Here is a 21600-nt window from a genome sequence, read left to right on the forward strand (position 1 = left end):
AGAGAGGGAGGGATGGAGAGACAGAGTGAGAGTGAGAGAGAGAGGAGAGAGGGAGGGAGGGAGAGAGGAGAAAGGGAGGGAGAGACCCGGAGAGGGAGGGAGGGAGAGAGAAAGGGAGGGAGGGGAGAGAGGGAGGGATGGAGAGACAGAGTGAGAGAGAGGAGAGAGAGAGGAGAGGGAGAGAGGGAGGGACCAAGAGGGAGAGAGAGAGATACCGAGACCACACGGGAGAGGAAACAAACACACAACCACCACCGGCCCGGAGTACAATTAAAAGAAAGCCATTGACTGTCTTCCAGAGTTATGGCAACAAGGCGCTGAAAGGCGCAAGAGACACTTAAGGTCTTTTCACCAAAAGAGATTCTATCGAACGGGGCATTTCCCTGACGATATAACAATCATCTCCTTTCTTTCTTTCTTTCTTTTCAAGAAGAGCCATAATTGTCAAAAGCAAACATCTTAAAATGTTAACTGGCTCGGTTTACAGGAATGAGTCAGAAGCTACTGGGGCGCAAGTAGTTGCAACGGTTCGCTTAGTGACCATTTGAAATTACGACGGCACTGAAAAATGGGACTGGCGGCCTCTGCAACCCCACCGCGATTCACCCGCTCGGCGACTGCTTCGTGTTCGTGACGGTGGCGGTTTCCCGGGGTCATTTGATCCCGTTTTGCAACCTTCTGACAACCAAAGTCAATGGGGATTCACTTAATGACCGTGTGACTAACTTATCAACCGTTCTGGAGTTGGTGGCCATGAGTTAAAAGCAGGAGGCCATTCTGCAAGGAGAATGGACTGGAATGGGATCCTGAGAACTTGCCAGCTCATCAGAAAACCAGAACCCAAATAACAGAATAATTGTTAACAAAATTAATGCATGGAGAATCTCTCATTTTAGTTATCCTGGGTGGGTTGTGTTAATGGTTACGGATGAATCTGTTTCTTATCCCAAACGCTGCTTGATGCCTACAGAATAACAAGAGATGGAAGGGACCTTGGAGATCTTCTAGTCCAACCCCTTGTTCAAGCAGGAGACCCTGTACCCGTGATGGCAAACCTATGACATGCGTGCCAGATGTGGCACGCACAGCCCTTTCAGTGGGCGTGGGCGCTGTTGCCAGCTGCCCTTCTGATTTCCGGTCTTCGAAAGTGCTGGAATGCCGGAAAACAGCCTTAAAATGATCCCGAAAAACAGCCAGAACTGCCCCCCAAAAATAGGCCATTTTCTGGGTGGTTTTGGCCTCAAAAACGTCCCAAAAACGTCCTGGAAAACGTCCCAAAAACAGGCACATGTGTGCTGGCCAGCTGAGTTTCTGGAGCTCTGGCACACGCACACATGCACACAGTTTGAGCACTTGGTGCCGAAAATGTTTGCCATCACTGCCGATACCACTTCAGACAAATGGTCACCCAACATCTTCTGCTATCCAGTCTTCTTGAAATCCTCCATAGCAATAGCAATAGCAGTTAGACTTATATACCGCTTCATAGGGCTTTCAGCCCTCTCTAAGCGGTTTACAGAGTCAGCATATTGCCCCCAACAACAATCCGGGTCCTCATTTCACCCAGATAGATAGATAGATAGATAGATAGATAGATAGATAGATAGATAGATAGATAGATAGATAGATAGATAGATAGATAGATAGATAGATAGACAGACAGACAGACAGACAGACAGACGATAGATAGATGATAGATAGATGTGTGTGTGTGTGTGTGTGTGAGAGAGAGAGAGAGAGAGACAGAGAGAGAGATGGAGTGGATAGCTAGATAGCTTGATAGATGATGGATGATAGGTAGAGAGACAGAGAAAGATAGATGGCTGATAGATAGGATAAGATTACATAGATAGATAGATAGATAGATAGATAGATAGATAGATAGATAGATAGATAGATAGATAGATAGATAGATAGATAGATAGATAGCAATAGCAGTTAGACTTATATACCGCTTCACAGGGCTTTCAGCCCTCTCTAAGCGGTTTACAGAGTCAGCATATTGCCCCCAACAACAATCCGGGTCCTCATTTTACCCGCCTCGGAAGGATGGAAGGCTGAGTCAACCCTGAGCCGGTGAGATTTGAACAGCCGAACTGCAGAACTAGCAGTCAGCTGAAGTAGCCTGCAGTACTGCACCCTAACCACTGCGCCACCTCGGCTCTCTCTCTACAACTTCTGGAGGCAAGACGTTCCGCTGCTTAATTGTTCTCACTGAGGACATTCCTTCTTATTTCTAGGCTGAATTTCTGGAGGACTGTAGAAATCCTCAAAGACCTTTCTGTGTGTCTATCCATGGACGTTCTCCAGAAGAATCCAGACGATCAAGGCAGGAGACTTATACCATCCTAGTCAAACGGTTGTCCCCTCTCTTCTTCAAAAGCTCCAGTGATGGAGCACCCACAACTTCTGGAGGCAACTTCTGTTCCACTGGTTAATTGTCCTCACTCTCAGGAACTTTCTCCTTAATTCCAAGTTGCTTCTCTCCTTGATGAGTTTCCACCCATTGCTTCTTGTCCTGCCCTCAGGTGCCTTGGAGAATAGCTTGACTCCCTCCTCTTTGGGGCAACCCCTGAGATCTTGGAAGGCTGCTATCGTGTCTCCCCTGGTCCCTCTTTTCACTAGAGGAGTAGATTTGACTTCCTGGCAAATAAGCCTTTTACCATCCTCGTTCCCACAACCAAATATCTCCCAGAAGTCCATCAACCACTGGAAACCTCACTAACTGTAGTGGGACAAGCCCTTTGGACAAGGAAGTGGGACTCAAATAGCAGTTAGCAATAGCAGTTAGACTTATATACCGCTTCATAGGGCTTTCAGCCCTCTCTAAGCGGTTTACAGAGTCAGCATATTGCCCCCAACAACAATCCGGGTCCTCATTTCACCCACCTCGGAAGGATGGAAGGCTGAGTCAACCCTGAGCCGGTGAGATTTGAACAGCCGAACTGCAGAACTAGCAGTCAGCTGAAGTAGCCTGCAGTACTGCATTTAACCACTGTGCCACCTCGGTTCTTCGATTTGGCCGCGATTTGGAGAAAGCGCCGATTCGTTGTAGGTTGTGAGAACGTTTTTCTTTTTTTAAAAAAAATTGTTTACAAGCTATTATCACCGTCTCTAAAAAAAAACACTCAAGGCTTTCCAACCTGCCTTCCCCTCCCTTCTCCCCTCTTTTTAGCGATACTTACATCAACTGCTCCAGCCGTCGGACATGCTAATTAGATCATTAAATATCCGTCTCGCTTCCAGGGCAAAGTTATTATTTTTAAACAGGTAATATGTTTGCTCAATTTAATATTAGGTTACGCGACCGTCTCCGTTTAATTAAAGCAAAACCTTTTGTCCTAGGTTGGGAAGGGGGGGGGAAGCTTTCGACGAGAGAACTGGGCTAGACGTCTCCGCTTGCCGGAAAAACCCGTCGCAAGTCGAGAAATAAATATGGAAGCCATCCTGAAGAGGCTCTACCCGTAAGTGGCAGAGGGAGACATAGGCACACAGTTACGTTAGGTAACTCTTGTGACTCAGCAGATGTCTGCTGTGAGTCTTTTCGGGATACAAGATTCATTACGCAGCTGGGGCTTGTTAGAGGCAGGTTTGGAGATAAAAGGACGGATGCTGCCACCCCCTAGTCGCAGGAGTCAACGTTCCTTCGTGCGTTCCTTGCTTGGTACAACATTGCTTGATCATCAATCGTGATTTATGGAAGATACACTTGGATAAGTGCTTTCTGTTTCTTGTAACCCTGATTCAATGCTACACTTGGAGAAGTGCACTGCTTGTAAGAGTTGTTTTGTATTCTGTTATCTCGTTAAGAGACTATATTTATGTTATTTTTGGGCTCGAAGCCAGTTTGAACTGAGAACTGATAAAGAAAGTTCCTTTTAAGTTTATTCGTCTTGCCGTTTGTTAAGAGCTGTGAAGGCGGGGGACAGAACAGGTAACAAACAATAAGAGATGGTTAGAAGGCTAACATCCATATTCCCAGGTTTGGAACACCTAGGAAGCAATAAATTCAACTAGATTTCCCACGAAGAGGAGGGCAGGAGAAGCATCACCTCCTGGGTGGACTAGAAGACCTCTAAGGTCCCTTCCAACTCTTGTTAGACTGTATCCTGAGACCCATACTCAAAATAAGGAGGAATTTCCTGATTTGTGGAAACAATTAACCAGCGGAACAGCTTGCCACCAGAAATTGCGGCTGCTTCATCACTTGAAGCTTTTTCTTTAAAAAAAAAAAAGACTTGTCTGAGATGTCGTAGGGTCTCCTGCTTGAGCAGGGGGCTGGACTAGAAAACCTCCAAGGTCCCTTCCAGCTCTAGCTGCATTGATTGATTGATTGATTGGGTTCATCCACCCAAGAGGCTTACCTTGATGAGAAGCTGCATGTGTTTCTGGAGATATTTAACCATCGTTTCTTGCTGCTCGCGTTTTTCTTCTCATCCAGGAGCTGGCTTTGAACCTTCAACAACTCTTCTTGCAATTGTTTCCGTGAATTCTCCAACAGCCGGGCGCTAAAGAAAGGAAGAAGAGAAATTGAAGGAAGGAAAAGTAGAGTGGTTTTGTTTTTTGCATGGAGCATAGGAGAGAGAAGCATCCAGACGTGAGAAATGGTTGCTATTTGTTCCCAATATCCTCCCTTACTTGCTCTGTTGGGAATATAGTAGCTGTTGCATCTGACGGATGCTTTGTGTTTCAGTTTTGAACATGGGTGTAAGGTAGTTTTCCATGCACCCCTAATGGGAGTTCTTGGTTTTAGGGCTGAAAGGTTGAGCCTAAATTTGCGTAATTGCATGAGCTCTTATGTGCTAAATAAAATAAATAAAGGAGGTCTTCTCGAACGCCACACAAAAATTATCTTTAGAGCGAAAGAGAGAAAGGAGAAGAGGACGAGAGGAAGAGGAGGGAAAGAAGGAAGAGGTAAGGAGAGGAGGGTGGAAGGGAGAGAAGGAGAGAGGGTAGAAAGCGGAAGAGTAGGGGAGAGGTAAGGGAAGAAGGAAGGGGAAGGAGAGGAGGAAGAAGGAAGGAAGTAGAGAAGGGAGGGAGGGAGAAAAGAAAGGATCTATAACAATAGAAAAGAAAGGGAGAGAGGAGGAGAGGAGGAGAAGAGGAGGGAAGGAAGATAAAGGAGAGGAAGATGGAAGGGAGAAGGAGAGAGGGTAAGAATGGGAAGAGGAAGAATAGGAGTAAGGGAGAGGAAAGGGAAGAAGGAAGGGGAAGGAGAGGAGGAAAGAAGGAATTAGAGAAGGGAGGGAGGGAGAAAAGAAAGGACCTATAACAATAGAAAAGAAATGGAGAGAGGAGGAGAGGAGGAGAAGAGGAGGGAAGGAAGATAGAGGAGAGGAAGATGGAAGGGAGAAGGAGAGAGGGTAGGAATGGGAAGAGGAAGAATAGGAGTAAGGGAGAGGTAAGGGAAGAAGGAAGGGGAAGGAGAGGAGGAAGGAAGGAAGTAGAGAAGGGAGGGAGGGAGAAAAGAAAGGGAAAATAAAGTGGTGTTACAACAGGGATGGTAAATAAAGCAACTCAAACTGTATATTATAAACTACTAAACGGAATGACAAATGTAGAAGAGTGACAAATGTAAAGCAGAACAACAATTAGGTGAATGTAGACTTAAAATGGTATTTAAGAGAATAAAAAATAAATTTTAAAAATTGGCAAAAAAAAAATATCTTTAGAGCAAGGCGAATGGTAATTCCGACCACCGGCTGGCCACGCCCACTCACCACAGTACTATCCCATCCTATAAACCGTATTTCCCAGAAAATAAGACAGGGCCTTATTTTCTTTTGACACCCCCCCCCCGAAAAAAAAGGCGCTTGGCCTTATTTTGGGGGAGGTCTTATTTTCGGGGAAACAGAGTATCTCACTCTCTGGCTCGCAGCCCAGCTGACTTCCGTGCCTCGCCTGCCCTACTCACCTGCTCGAGAAAGTGTGCCCTGCGCACAAGCGTGGAAGCTGCGCGAGTGCTCACGTTTTCAGTTCTGCACTAGGCAAGCCGGTTGTTGAATTATGGGACGCCTCCCCCCTCTGCTTACACGGGTTCTTTGCATTGATATGCATACCTGAAAAACTGTCCTTCCATTTGCCAAATTTCTCTTCCCCCCCCCCGATGATCTCTAAAAGCTCTCCCTGCAGGTAGTCCATCCAATCCTTCCCCCCCCCCTCTGCTAACTGCTCCGTACAAGCACCTTAAATCTTTCAATGAAATGAAAGGTCTCTGCGTAAGCGGCAGCTCCATTGGAAGCCATTCATACACCAATTTAATAGTCTGTAAAATAGATTCTTTCCACTGTTGTAGTCAGGTGGGGAAGCTAATCGCGAAGGCTATAAATCTACTGTGAAAAATGACTAATTCAATAACCGCAACGCGACCGGGCCTCTGTCCCTCCCCCCCCTTTCTCCCCCCCCCTTCCTGTTTTAATTAATTAGTTACACGGAGAATGGAACCTTTTGCCACCGAGTAGCATGTAAGGGTTGTGTTAAAAGATTATTACGAAAGGCAGGATTTCAGGCACGCTGGTGCCTTGGACCTGTTTCCTTCTCAACTTTCCTTGCAAAGATTTCAGAACACAGATGGAAGAACCCAATTTTATGCCTGATTATTCCTGGGTAAACTAGCTGGGAACGACACTGCCGAGCATAGGGAGAGAGAGGAGGGAGAGAGCGGGCGTGCGGCAGACGCAAAATAGGATTTGCAGGGAATTTTCGTCGGGACGCTGAAGCGGATTAGCTGAGCATCCCGAACTGGCAGAAGCCCCAACTAGAACTCCTTGTTCGGATTTTGTCATCCCGCTGAAAGTTTTGGGGTGGCTTGCTGTTCTTATTCTTTTTTCCCCAAGAATGTAAATATTTAAAACTTTCAAAAATAAACAGGTTTCACAGCCAGGATCTCAAAAAGTCCGGATTGGGGTATGCATCTCTTTTGAGTGAAAGGTAAAGCTTCCCCTCGCACCTCTGTGCTAGTCGTTCCCGACTCTAGGGGGCGGTGCTCATCTCCGTTTCAAAGCCGAAGAGCCAGCGCCGTCCGAAGACGTCTCCGTGGTCATGTGGCCGGCAGGACTCAACGCCGAAGACGCAGGGAATGCTGTTCCCTTCACACCAAAGGTGGTCCCTATTTTTCTACTTGCATTATTTTAATGTGCTTTCGAACTGCTAGGTTGGCAGAAGCTGGGACAAGTCACGGGAGCTCACTCCGTTACGCGGCGCTTGGGATTCGAACTGCCAAAGTGCCAACCTTTCTGATTGACAAGCTCAGCGTCTTGGCCACTGAGCCACCACATCCCGTAACTGAAATTAAACAAGTTTTTTTAAAAAACCAAACCGAACAACAGGATGGAGGTGAGAAACTTCTACTTTTGATAAAATAATGTTCTGTAATTAGCTAAGCTCTCCGCAGCAAAGGCCCAGCACCTTCGTTGCAGGTGCTTTTGGCCTTCGGTCCCATAATGTAGGCTAAAAACTGCCCCAAAAGTGACGGGAAATCTAGAATTCTATGCTCTTTGATTCAACCATTAGAGAGTTGGATATAAAAGCTCGAAAAACAGGATGTCAACAGCTACAGAAGAAACCCATTTATTGGGCCAGATAAATGTCCCACTCATTAAAGGCCACACGCTCCGAACTCTTTTCATTTTATTTTTTTTATTTTTTCGAAACTCATAAAAAATTAAACCCTACATCTGATAGCTCGGTTGAACCATGGCCTTGGTGGCATTTTCAGCGGGCTTTGTGAGTTCAAAGTATATTTTTCTGGCCTTAAAAAAAAAAACAGAGAGAGGAAGGTGGGGGGGGGGAACCTCATTCCTGTTTATCGCCTCAATAACGTCCTTGGATGCTGTAATGTCTTGCGGTCCATTTTTATTCCCCCTTTCCTTTTTCTTCGGAATAATTTTGAGGATAAAACTCCCATATATATATATATATATATTTTAAAATGTTGTTAGCCTTGCCAAGTATGAGAGAACACAATGAATAGAGAGGCACTAAGATGCATTTTAATAGCTTCTTTCTCGGAGAGGAGGAAGGAAGGAAGGAGAGAAGAAAGGGGGGTAGGAAGGAGGGAGGGAAGGAGGGAGGGAAGCAAGGAGGGAAGGAAGGAGGGAAGGAAGGAGAGAAGGAGAGAAGAAAGGAGTGAAGGAAGGAGGGAAGGAAGGAGAGAAGGAGAGAAGAAAGGAGGGAAGGAAGGAGGGAAGGAAGGAGAGAAGGAAGGGGGAAGGAAGGAGGAAAGGAAGGGGGAAAGGAAGGAGAGAAGGAGAAAAGAAAGGAGGGAAGGAAGGAAGGAGGGAAGGAGAGAAGGAGGGAAGGGGAAGGAGGGAGGGAAGGAAGGGGAGTAGGAGAGAAGAAACGAGGGAAGGAAAGAGGGAGGGAGGGAAGAAGAAGTAGGACCGTTGCAAGATAAGATGGATCTATGGGGTGTTAAAAAAGCAATCTTCAAGTATATTGTCAACAGTAGGGAAAAATTGTTATAAATACATATTATTAATAACAGTTATGAGATCATATAATTGTGAATGTATATATGAAATTGATAAAATTAAAATAATTTTAAAAAATTTAAAAAAATAGCTTCTTTCTCCCCCCCCCCCCAAAAAAACCCCTTGTTCCTGTATATTCAAAATTTCATTTATCTTCGAAAAGGATTTTTTTAGGAAGCAATTCGAGCACCCTGAAGATAGAGAGAGCATTTGATTTTAAAAAGTCTGCTCTGCTTTAACTACCGTGTTGGAAAATGTTGGATAGCCATTTGTCTGAAACGGTATAGGGTTTCCTGCCTAGGCAGGGGGTTGGACTAGAAGACCTCCAAGGTCCCTTCCAACTCTGCTATTGTATTATTGTAAAATGACAGAAAAACTGGGGGACGGTATTGAGGGGACAGAGAGATTCTGGCCCCCCCAACAGGACGCAGCTTCATCAACATGTTAAGGAAGATGCCCGAAAGCTAGGAAATAAGAAAGTATTTGGAAGAGATGCTAAATCAAAGGATGGAGTTGAGGGCAGAATTATTTTTATTAGGGATAACAAAAGAAGAAAAATAATATGGCAAAGGTTGACTATATTTAATGCTGCGTATTTTAAGGGCGGCAAAACTGGTTTTTGCACAAAAATGGAAAAATAAGAGAGACACTCCCTCGGAGCAAGAAATAATAAAGAAGATACTGACGTGTGCAGAGATGGACAGGCTGACTCCAGAGCTCAAAGACAAGGATGGGACGGAATATCACGAATTCTGGGACAAATGGTACCCTTGATTAGAAATGGGGAGGGGGAGAGAGATCAGGGCAGGAAAACGCAGACCAGTTAAGAATGGGAAAATATGGCATTAAGATTGTGTGAGAGGTAGGAATCGGATATGTATTTGCAGGGTTAATAATCAGGCAAAAGAAGGGATTAATGGACAGGTCATCTGAGGGACTACACCTACCTTTGTAATGGATATCAAACGTAATCATTGTAAGATCTAAAAACGATATGGAAATGTTTATAGCAATAGCAATAGCAGTAGACTTATATACCGCTTCATAGGCCTTTCAGGCCTCTCTAAGCGGTTTACAGAGAGTCAGCATATTGCCCCCAACAATCTGGGTCCTCATTTTACCCACCTCGGAAGGATGGAAGGCTGAGTCAACCCTGAGCCGGTGAGATTTGAACCGCTGACCTGCTGATCTAGCAGTAGCCTGCAGTGCTGCATTTAACCACTGCGCCACCTTGGCTCATACCAGACATTTCTGGTTTATGCCAGAAATGTCACGCTGGAAGTTTTTAAGAAGAGATTGGACAACCATGGGTCTGGTATAGGGCCGCCTGCTTGAGCAGGGGGGGGGGCTGGACTAGAAGACCTCCAAGGCCCCTTCCAGCTGTATTCTGAGAGATAGATAGAAATAGGTGGCCTTGGAAATATAAGAGACGGAGAATCTCTTGTTGAGGCTACCTGATTAGGGTGTCAGATCTTAGGAAAACCTTAGGAACTGGAGGAGGAGGAGGAGGAGGAGGAGGGAGAAGTGGGAGGAGGAGGAGGAGGAGGAGGAGATGGTGGTAGTGGTGGTGGTGGAGGAGAGAGAGAGGAAGATGAAGAAGAGGAGGACGACTCCCTGGTGCTCTCTGAGCTTGACTGTTTTTCTGCAGACGTTTCATGACCTAACTAAGTAACATCATCAATACTAGAAGGGAGTGGGTGTTTGCAGAGGGGAGGAGGAGGAGGAAGAGGAGGGGGAAATGCTGGTTTCCCCCAAGTTGCATCAGGAGCTGTTTGCCTGCAGCTGGCTATTTCAACCATCTAATTCCAATTCTAAATGCTTCGGAACATAATTACGCTTTTGCTTTCGAAAAAAAATAATAATAACAGAAATCAAAACGACTTCAACAAAATTGAGAATGAAGAAAGAAAATAAATAACAAAGATTGAAATAATTACTAATCAGAAGAAAGTCCAAGACATGGACTGGTGGAGCTACCAGCTATCCCTACCCGGTAATTTTTCTCCATGTTGCTTCTGATGAGTTTTAGATTCCTTACATTTCATCAATTTGAGTCCCCAAATTCAATTTGCATCCGAAGATAAACAGAGGAGAGAGAGAATGGTAAATACTCTCGTTTGACCTTGGAAGTCACAGAGAAGAAATCTTATCTTCCACAAATTTCAACTCGGTCCAAGCCGTGATGAATAATCAAATTTGCCACATCAGATCTCAACCTGTAATCATATTTTCTTTACTCCCCAAAATGAGTTTTGTTGCTTGGGTGCAACAAGCCAATCTCTTCACATTGTTGCCTCCAAATGCGGCAGATAAAAGTTGTGTTCATGGGTTGGGGAAAAACCCGAAATAAATCCTGGCGACAATAGTCTATTTAAATCATTTCTTAGAAAAACAAAGATTGTAGAATCTAGGAATGGTTAGGAAGGATGCGGGTTGCCCCGGTGCATTGTTTCCATGGTTGCTCAGTCTTGAATTCCAACAGAACAGAATAACAGAGTTGGAAGGGACCTTGGAGGTCTTCTAGTCCAGCCCCCTGCTGGAGTAGGAGATCATATATACCATCTGGGTCAAGTGTTTGTCCAATCTCTTCTTAAAAACCTTCAATGCTGCAGCATCCACAAAACATTCCTTTGGATAATTGTCCTCACTGTCAGGCTCAGCAGAAGGTGACTAGCATAGGTGCTAGTTGTTCCCGACTCTAGGGGGCGGTGCTCATCTCCGTTTCAAAGCCGAAGAGCCAGCGCTGTCCAAAGACGTCTCCGTGGTCATGTGGCCGGCATGACTCAACACCGAAGGCGCACGGAACGCTGTTCCCTTCCCACCAAAGGTGGATCCTATTTTTCTACTTGCATTTCCTACGTGCTTTTGAACACTAAGTTGGCAGAAGCTGGGATGAGTCATGGGAGCTCATTCCGTTACGCGGCGCTCGGGATTCGAACTGCCGAACTGCCGACTTTTCTGACTGACAAGCTCAGCCACTGAGCCACCGCATCCCAAATCTTACACCCTCTTAAATCTGAGGAACACCATTTTGGTTCCCGGCAAAAGAAACCACAACTTTTTGTGAAAACGAAGGAGGGCGAGTGCCACGCTTTAATTGAGCGCCAGGCATTTAATGGGAAAACAAGCTTGTGCCCAAAATTAAACGCAGACGGCATCGCACAAGGCTGAGCTAACAAGCCGGTTGCAAATGCTCTTAACCGCGGGACGATGGCCTATTTGAATGTAATCAGAAATAATTGGGAAAATAAACACACACTAGGACAAAAAGAAAGAAGAAACCTTTTAAAAACCAGCATTCCACCTCTGGGCCAGAAAGTCCTCCCCGGGTTGCCACTCGTGGTTGCTACTAAACGCTCCACAGGATGGTCCAGGCTGACCTTTTCATAATCGGTCTTCATCTTCAATGCATATTATGGCCCTTTTGCTGGATATTAGCATCGCCTTGTTTATCTGCGTGCCTTCGTTATTATTTCTTTTGTTTTGCTTCGCATCGCCCTGCCGGCTACTCCCGGCAATTAGAATTTTCTGAAAGAGCCTTGCAGATTAAACACCGCTCTCCGAGGAATTTCCTTTCCCGATTCTGAATACCAGACGAGAAGGCTTTAAACTCAAGTAAACAAACTCCCAAAAGTGGCTCAGTGGCTAAGACGCGGAGCTTGTCGATCAGGAAGGCCGGCAGTTCGGCGGTTCGAATCCCTCGCGCCGCGTAACAGAGGGAGCTCCCGTGGCTTGTCCCAGCTTCTGCCCACCTAGCAGTTCGAAAGCATGTAGGAAATGCAAGTAGAAAAATAGGAACCACCTTTGGTGGCAAAGGAACAGCGTTCCGTGCGCCTTCGGCGTTGAGTCATGCCGGCCACATGACCACGGAGACGTCTTCGGACAGCGCTGGCTCCTCGGCTTTGAAACGGAGATGAGCGCTAGGTTTAGGTTTTATTTGACTTGTATGCCGCCCTATTCCCGAAAGACTCAGGGTGTCTAGACTCGGGAACGGCTAGTACATACGTGTGAGGGGAAGCTTTAACTTTAAACACACTCCGGCGCTGACTTTCAGAATGGCGAGTCTAATAATTAAGTGGTACCACCCTCAAGGGTATCTAACGCAAGGTTGGGATCGCCAACATTGTAAATCCCATATTTGGGCTTAACAAAACTGCGGGATGCTGAACGAAGGTACCTCCAGCTGGGAAGACCTTGAAGTGTTAAGGCCACTGGGTAACCCTGGCCGTGCTCACGTACGATTGGGTCTGCTTGAGGCCATCCTTGTAGCGATGTCGGTGTTCATAATATGTGGCTGTAGGATTCTAGTTTGGCTTCAGAGGAAAATGTGGAAGGGCGGGGCCTTTCAGGATTAGGACAGCTTGTAGGCAGGGAGGAACAGGGGCAGGAGGAACACGAGAGACAGAGCTCAGGCGTGGAGCAAGGACCTCCCACTCCTGATCCAAGAGCACGGAGAGTGGAGAGAAAGCGAGAACAGAGCATACTGAACAGGCTTACTGGGGGAGAAGAGTGCCCCGCCCATCTTCACAAGGCACACCTGGGGACTGAGACTTAAGGAGACGCTGTGGGGACAAATGCTGAGTTCCTGAAGTGTGGAGTGCCGACCTTTGAACTTCCCAAGAGTCCTTGCATTCTTTCTGGACGAATTACCTGGATCCTTTGCTTCCTGAACTCCTTGATTTGCCCCGATGGATTTATTGCTATGCAGCCTTGGTGTTCACAGCGCTGGGCTGGACTATTTGCAGCCAGGCTGCTTGAGGGGTGTGTGTGTGTGTGTGTGTGTGTGTGTAAGGGTCACTTTGCTCTGTGACTTGCCAAAAACGTGGGAGCGTTCGGGGAAATTTGGAGCAATAAAAGGGCCAGTTTGAACTGCCAGCTGTTTGTGTTACCTCTGTGCCGTACCCCCGGGGTCATCACACAAGAGGCTGGAGGACTCTTGACGCGTGCCACCGTGGCACTTCAACAATGCCAGCATTGCCGTAACGCCTTCGCCGCCAGGATACGGAGGAAAAGTCTGGAAAGGCCCATGTTTCTTTCCTCTTGCGATGGTAGCCCAACCTCCCAATTAGCGACCCCCCATCTCCCCGTGCCCTACATCTCCTCCGATCAATACCGACACTTCAGCAGCCAGCTGGGAGATAGCTTAAGCACCCCACGCTCTTCGATCGACACGTTATCATCTTCCTTTCTGCTTCCAATGGACTTGATTAATAAAAGCCCATTCTTCTCGTTTATTTCCCTATTGATTTTGCTGTCCCTCCTCTTGGGAAGAGACGTCAATGCGGGCGGGGATTGCCAAGCAATCTTGGTGGGTCTCGCCATCCGACGGTGCCCTGAAATACAAGCCTCGGAGTTTTATTTGGTTGGGGGTGTTTTTTTGAAACCCTGACATTTATACCGTTGCAGACAACTGGCTATCCAACATCTTCTTAAAGACTTCCAGTGTTGGGGCATTCACAACTTCTGGAGGCAAGTTCTTCCACTGATTAATTGTCCTCACTGTCAGGAAATTTCTCCTCGGTTCTAAGTTGCTTCTCTCCTTGATTAGTTTCCACCCATTGCTTCTTGTCCTGCCTTGAGGTGCTTTGGAGAATAGCTTGACTCCCCCTTCTTTGGGGCAGCCCCTCAAATATTGGAAGACTGCGATCATATCATCCCTAGACCTTCTTTTCATCAAACTCAACTTATTAAACTCATCTCCGTTAAGCTCAACTCAACAACCATCCCTTTGCAAACTGTTCCAAGAAGTGAAGAGTTGAACAGCTGAAGAACTGTTGACTTAATAAGGCTTGAAGTCCTTAAGTCTTAAAAAGTTTCCAAGCTTGGACATGCCTGGTTTTCCAAAATATTACATTCCCCCCAGATGGAAGTGCCGTTTCATCGCCGAAGGTCTCCTTAGACAACTGTCTTCCTTTAGCCACATCAGAAGAACCGAGGCAATTAAAAGTTGCCATAAAATGGGACGGCTTCCCATGGGGAGATTTTGATACTCTCTTTTGGATGATTCCCTTGGCGATTTAATTAAGAGCCGTTGGCTGGTAGGGATTTCATTACAAGCTTCACATTAATTGCCGATTGTCGGTTTGCGTGCCTGTCAATTAAAACTAACCAGCTGGGGGAATAAAGTTCTTTATTTTCTTTTTTTTGAAGGGGTGACAAACCAAATTGTTTTTTTTTTAAAACAACATGGAGTCGATTTCCAGTTTGTCATGAAAATTTATGATCTCTTCAGAATGCCGCTGGAGTTGAATGCAGCTACGTCCTCGGCCTGTGGCCGCAATCAGCACCAACATTTCGGTTGTTAAGCAAGGCACTTGTTAAATGCTAACCCGGCCTTCGCGGTTTAGTCACTGAAACGGCAAGGGCTGGAAAAAGCGACTAGTTTTTCACACTTACGACCGTTGCAGATCACACGTGATCAAAAATCCAGACGCTTGGGAACTGACTCGTATTTATGACGGTTGGATTGTTTCAATGGGGGAGGGGGTGTGTCACGTGATCCCCCTTTGGGGATCTTCCGAAGAGCAAATTCAATGGGGAAGCCAGATTCGCTTAACAGCCGCATGACTTAACTTAGGGATTCAAGAAAGGCCGTAAAATGGGTCAGACCTCGCTTAGCACAGGAGTTTTGGGCTCAATTCTCGTCGTTAAGTCGAGGACCACCTGTGAATCCCAGCAAATAATGCTTTACTCTGGATTGCAGAGTAACAAAAAAAAAAAAAGAGAGAGGAAAAAATTGATTTGAATCTAGCACGCAAATCATGCTAATTGGAGAGGAGAAATTTCCTATGCAGATAATTCCTTTGAAGGAAATGCCTTTTAAGCTGCCTCCATCTGTCTGTAGGATTATCATTCAAACACTGTAGGCATCACAGATCCCTCTACACAACCCCGTATATTCGTAATAAACAAAGGTGAAGAGAAGCATTTATTTCAGAGAAACTTTTAATGTGTGTTGGGCCAGATGGATGCATACTGAACAGGACACATCGGAAACTAATTGTCTCATGAAAGCCGGGAATTTATTTATTTTTTAGGGGGGTGGAATTACTTAAAAGAACCTGCTAAACTCTGCAAATCCCGAGTCCCTCCGATTTTTTTTAAGCCTTCCTCTTTAATCAGTGCCGATGCAGCCACGCAATTAGCGGTAATGATTTTAAAACTCATCATGGAAGGTAACTAGGCAATTCTTGTTAAACTTGGACAAGGAGCTTTATCCAAATCTACCTGAACCGAAAATGGGGGTGATGGGATTTTAATCCCAGACTCTAGGCCAGGGGTCGGCAACCCGTGGCTCTGGAGCCGCATGTGGCTGCTGCAGCTCCTTGTCGCCAGTTGGCTCCTCAATCGATAGGGCTTTTCAGTTAGGTGTGGCTCCGGAGCTGCATGTGGCTCTTTCATTCCACTGCTGCGGCTCCCTTTCACCGATCGGCTCCACAATTGATAGGGTTTTCGGTTAGGACAGGTAGAGGAAAAAGGACGCCGTGCTATGAAATCGAGTTTTCCCGGCCTTGGGAAAAGGACGGGACAGAAAAACACAAGACCAGTGAAGAATTGGTAAAGACGGTGTTAAGAATGTGTGATGGGTAGGAATCAGATATGTATTTGTATGATTAGTAAATATATAAAAGAAAGGACCAACTGACGGGTCATCTGACTGACTACACCTACCTATGTAATGGATAGAAAATGTAATCGTTGTAAGATCTAATCACTATATGGAAACTTTTATGCCAGAAATGTCGCATTATGTCCAATGTTTGTTTTTTTAATTAAAAAGTTTTAATAAATTTTACAATTGTTTACCTTTCCGCTTCCCTTCCTCTCACCCAATCCCACATCCCTTCCCCCCCTCCCCTCCCAACCTCCCAGAGCAAATAAAGGGTATAAACATTTAACAATCATAGACTAAAATAAACTAACTTTAGCATCGTACCTTCGCTTATACTTTAACTCCCCTTTTGTAAAGCTAACTTTAGATAAATTTTAACATTCCTTGTTCGTTCATTCATAAGCTATCTGAAATTTCTTAGTCCCATATTTATTTTGAATATAATCAGTCCATCTTCTCCACTCCAGTTTATAACTCTCATTTGAGTGGTCCTTGAGGTATGCTGATATTTTAACCATCTCTGCTAAGTTTGTTACTTTTAACGTCCATTTTTAACGTACTTTTTATGTCCAATGTTTTTAATGTTTATCTAATTATTATTTTTTTAAAGAAAGAAATCAAGTTGGACCTTCCTGCTCTTGGAAGTAAAAAAAGAGACGAGGAGAAGGGAGTCCAGATGGCTTTTTAACCTGGGCACAACATACTCCTGTAGGAAGTAAAACAAGGGATGAATATGGGGAAAAATGTATTACTTTGCTGCGGTGAAGATACCACGAACTGGGGGATCCCTTATGATCCCCAAACAACCGATTCTATGTGACATTTCTATTGGCTTGGCATCCCTTCAGCTTCTCACGTTGAGCCAGAAATCCATCCCTTAATGGAGAAAGATCTGAGAGACCACATGAGAACTTTTATTTTTATTTTTTTTTGAAAATTTTATCAATTTCATATATACATTCACAATTATATGATCTCATAACTGTTATTAATAATATGTATTTATAACAATTTTTCCCCTACAGTTGACAATATACTTGAAATTGCTTTCTTACCATCCCATAACTCCATCTTATCTTACAACGGTCCTACTTCTTCTTCCTTCCCTCTTTCCTTCCCTCGTTTCTTTTCTCCTACTCTCCTTCCTTCCCTCCTTCCTTCCCTCCCTCCTTCCCCCTTCCCTCCTTCCTTCCCTCCCTCCTTCCTTCCTTCCTTTCTTCTCTCCTTCCCTCCTTCCTTTCACCCTTCCTTTCCTCCTTCCTTCCCCCCTTCCTTCTCTCCTACATTCCCCCCTTCCTTCCCTCCTTTCTTCTCTCCTTCTCTCCTTCCTTCCCTCCTTCCTTCCCTCCTTTCTTCTCTCCTTCCTTCCTTCCTTCCCTCCTTTCTTCTCTCCTCTCCTTCCTTTCCCCCTTCCTTTCCTCCTTCCTTCCCCCCTTCTCTCCTACATTCCCCCCTTCCTTCCCTCCTTTCTTCTCTCCTTCTCTCCTTCCTTCCCTCCTTTCTTCTCTCCTTCCTTCCCTCCCTCCTTCTCCTTCCCTCCTCCTTCCCTGCTTCCTTCCCTCCTTCCTTCTCTCCTTCTCTCCTTCCTTCCCTCTTTCTTCGCATGAGAACTTTTAAATAAAGCATTAGCAGAGGGCTTTTAAAGATAAACGCTCGGGGACAACACAAGCTTTTAAGTGAAAAGGCAACCAGAGACCCGCCACAAATCCCTCCCCCCACCCCCCTGCGAGAGTAGATATCCCACACCCACCCACCCATCATCCAGAGCCAATACTGAAAACAGACGGAATATTGTATTTTGGGAAGAAAGTTCACTCCGGATGCAGCTACCTTGCATTAAGAGGTCTCACCAATCGATTCCAACAGAAGGCGAAGGGGAAAGTGCTATTAAAACAAGTTCGTTAGCACACCTGTCCTGGTATTAAAGGAGTAAAATTGCCCAAAAAAAAGGAACCAAGGCTGTTCCTCATTGTACACAGAGGGATAGAATCAAGAACACGTGAAGTGTTACTACCACTTTATAAGGCCTTGGAAAGGCCACACTTGGAATATTTGCATTCAGTTTTGGTCGCCACGATGTAGAAAAGATGTGGAGACTCTGGAAAGAGGGCAGAGAAGAGCAAGAAAGAGGATTAGGGGACTGGAGGCTAAAACATACGAAGAACGGTTGCAGGAACTGGGGACGTCTAGTTTGATAAAAAGAAGGACCAGGGGAGACATGATAGCAGTCTCCCAATATTTCAGGGGATATTCAAAGCAGAGGGAGTCAAGTCATTCTCCAAGGCACCTGAGCATAGAACAAGAAGCAATGGGTGGAAATTAATCAAGGAGAGAAGCAACCTAGAACTAAGGAGAAATTTCCTGAGAGTTTGAACAATGAATCAGTGGAACAGAAGTTGCCTCCAGAAGGTGTGAATGCCCCAACACTGGAAGTCTTTAAGAAGATGTTGGATAGGCATTTGTCTGAAGTGGCGAAGGGTTTCCTGCCTAGCCAGGGGGTTGGACTAGAAGACCTCCAAGGTCCTTTCCAACTCTGTTTATTCTATTCTATACAGCCAATGAAGGACTTCAGAGAAATGTTTGGACCAGCAGGGAAGGGAGAAAAGAGGGAGGGGGACAGGCGGCGTGCGGAAGGAGGGAGCGGGCTCAATACAGTAGCTTGAGTCATCTGTAGTCACTTTCATGAGCCGCCCCCCCCCCCCACCGCTGCAATGTGCAAACAGAGGCATTGATTTTTGCCTCCTTTAATTTGCTGTTATTTTCAACAGTTTTTAAAACACTAATGGGATCCGAACAAGGAGACCGGGAAACTTTTGAGTGGAAAGCTACTTTCTAGGCAAGGGGGAGGGTGGGTAGAGGGGCTTAGCTCTTGCATTTTCAAACAAATATTCCTACAGGATGATGAAATCCTTCATTATCTAAGTGCGCACGCAGTCTTTTTGAACCTGGGAATAATAACTTGAAAAGAATTGCTCTCTCTCTCTCTCTCTCTCTCTCTCTCCCTCCCTCCCTCCCTCCCTCTCTCTCTCTTTCTCTCTCTCTTCTCTTTGACTCCTGCGTGACTTTTGATAGTGCGCAGGGCAATTTATCTTCGTCCCCCTCCCGCCCCCCCCCCAAAAAAGCCAAGTTCTACTTAGTTTGCACGGAGCTGAACTGCGTTCTCTTTTCCTTGCTCTTTTGTTCTTGTGAAAAGGTTGAGGGGTTGTTGTTTTTTTAATCTGTTTCTGTTTGTCCCCCCCTTTGGAACGAGCTCCCCGTGGAGATTCGGATCCTCGCCACCCTTCAGGCCTTCCGGACAGCCTTTAAGTCCTGGCTGTCCCTCCAAGGTCCCTTCCAACTCTGCTATTCTAAATCCAGGTATGGGTGCTTTAAAACGTATTTAAAGGCGAAGGAACTCATTCTGGGAACCCAAGAACTCCATGCTCACATTCCTCTTTGGATATCAAAACAAAATAAGAAGGGGAAAGCTAGCACTCCAATTAAGTGGCTCAGCCAAAACCCCAAGGGGTTTGAGTTACAATCCACCTCCTTAACCTGCTCGCTTTTCAATATTTTTAGTCTTCTGCATAGGGAGAAGAGTACTGGGATATCTTTCTTTTTTCTTTAAAGTTTTTATTTTACAAACATAAAGACATCAACAAGAACACATCAACAAGAACAAACACATGACTTAAGAAAACATAGGAACAATGTTCCATCATGTATCATATGGCAATTCCGTATCAGTTTCTTTGCAGTTAGTGTTTTTCCTTTCTATAATTAGCTATTTATAACCAAATATTGTTTATCTATAATGTGCTATATATACTTACAATTCCAGGTAAACATTCACATGGTTATTCTTTTTCTTTGCCAATCTTATACTATCGTTATTCCCTTTAAGAGATTATAGAGTACAGTTTGGGTTGTATTATTTACCATCCCAAGCATCTGTTGGGACATCACCTTATTTTCTCTTTTTCTTTTCTTTCCTCTCTCCCTTCCTTCTCTACTTCCTTCCTACCTTCTCTCCTTCCCCTTCTTTCTTCCCTTACCTCTCTCCTACTCTTTGAAAGAGACACCTATAATAATGGAAAAAGAAAGGGAGGGAAGAAGGAAGGAGAGGAGGAAGGAAGTAGTGAAAAGAGGGAAGAAAGAAGGGAAAGGAGAGGAGGATGGAAGGGAGAGAAAGAGAAGGAGAGATAGTAGGGAAGGAAGAGGAAGTGTGGAGGAGAGGTAAGGGAAGAAGAAAGAGATAAGGAAAGGTGGGTAGAAGGGAGAGTAAGAGAAGGAGAGGAGGGAGGGAGGGAGAAAAAAAGAGAAGGAGAGAGAGTAGGACTGGGATGTCTTTCAATCTTCCTCCTTCCTGACATAATGTGAAATGCCAGGCTGCGCCAGGGACAGCCAGGCGGGCACGGATGCTTTAAAAAATATATATATATTTGCCAACCCAGCATCAACTTAGGATAGACAAATGGGAAGACCCCGTGAGATGCTGGCAGCCGGCTGGAAGAAGGCGTCGAAATGCAGTTTAATGAAGGTAAACTTCGAAAGAAGTTACTGATGGTCCAAAGTTACGAATTAAGGAGTGAGGCTCTCGTTCTCACACCGGAATTTCTGCGAGAATGGGGCGATTTGTTAGCGAGGAGAGAAGGCAGAAATTGGCGAGAGCAGCAGGGAGCGGATGTAGCAGCTATTTGTTTGCAAGACAAGAATGATTATTTTGCATCTGTCTGATCCACACACACACACACACACACACCCCACAGCAATTATTCTGGATGGACCAGAATTCCCATTATTTGCTTCACCTGCTGCATGTTTATCCGCCCGATTTATCTTAAGCCCCCCGAGCAGCTTCGTGGGACGGCTTGCAAAAATTTTAACACGACTGTGGAGCAAAGAAGAAGCCACAACAATGGAACGCAAGCGCAGAAACCTTTGCATGCTGCCCGTTGGGCCAGTTCATAGCAACGAGGCTTCGATAAAACGAGGAAGGGGAAAGGCCTTCGAAGAATAAAACAAAAGAAAGTCTTGAAAAAGCCCCTTTGGGACAACCGTGACCTGGAGGACTGAGAATCTCTACAGAGTTTTAGCTGTACAATTTGGGATGAAGACCCTTGGAATGGTGTGGGAGGAGGGATGGATTTCCAGAGGGAAAAATTGCAGACTACAGGAAACATTTGCACCACTCAGGTGATGCTGAGGACACAGAGAAACCTCCAAGTGGCCTCAACGACCTTCTAAAAGGATGCAAAGGACCAGCTCTGTCTGCAAGGAATATAAATGAGGACCCGGATTGTTGTTGGGGGCGATATGCTGACTCTGTAAACCGCTTAGAGAGGGCTGAAAGCCCTATGAAGCGGTATATAAGTCTAACTGCTATTGCTATTGCTAAATCCTTCCATTCCCCACCATCCCAAGTCAGAGCTGAAGAAGCTTCTTGGATGAGGAACGAAACGTCTTTAAAAGAAAAAACAAGGAAATCCAGTTGCCTCCTGAAAAAAGCCCCTTTGGGGAAAGAAGAAAGAGGCAAGA

The 21600-nt window shown here is 45.4% G+C and overlaps 2 protein-coding genes across 2 annotated transcripts in view; both read right to left on the minus strand.

The window, feature by feature from the left end:
* Window positions 1–21600, minus strand: part of MAD1L1 (mitotic arrest deficient 1 like 1) — a 428801-nt gene that overhangs the window by 323162 nt on the left and 84039 nt on the right. The gene's annotated exons all lie outside the window — the stretch shown is intronic.
* The window catches only part of LOC148042656 (uncharacterized), a 54868-nt gene that overhangs the window by 9769 nt on the left and 23499 nt on the right, over window positions 1–21600 (minus strand). Inside the window, exons 5-6 of the mRNA XM_087729214.1 lie at window positions 1845–1929; window positions 1575–1670 (exon numbers count right to left, since the gene is read on the minus strand). Coding sequence (XP_087585340.1) covers window positions 1575–1670; window positions 1845–1929 — 181 coding nt within the window. The remainder of the gene's footprint in view (window positions 1–1574; window positions 1671–1844; window positions 1930–21600) is intronic.

Source organism: Thamnophis sirtalis, unplaced genomic scaffold, assembly GCF_051295495.1.
Source record: "Thamnophis sirtalis isolate CommonGarterSnake01/CBP01778 unplaced genomic scaffold, rThaSir2_p1.2 scaffold_14, whole genome shotgun sequence".
Classification (NCBI taxonomy): Eukaryota; Metazoa; Chordata; class Lepidosauria; order Squamata; family Natricidae; genus Thamnophis; species Thamnophis sirtalis.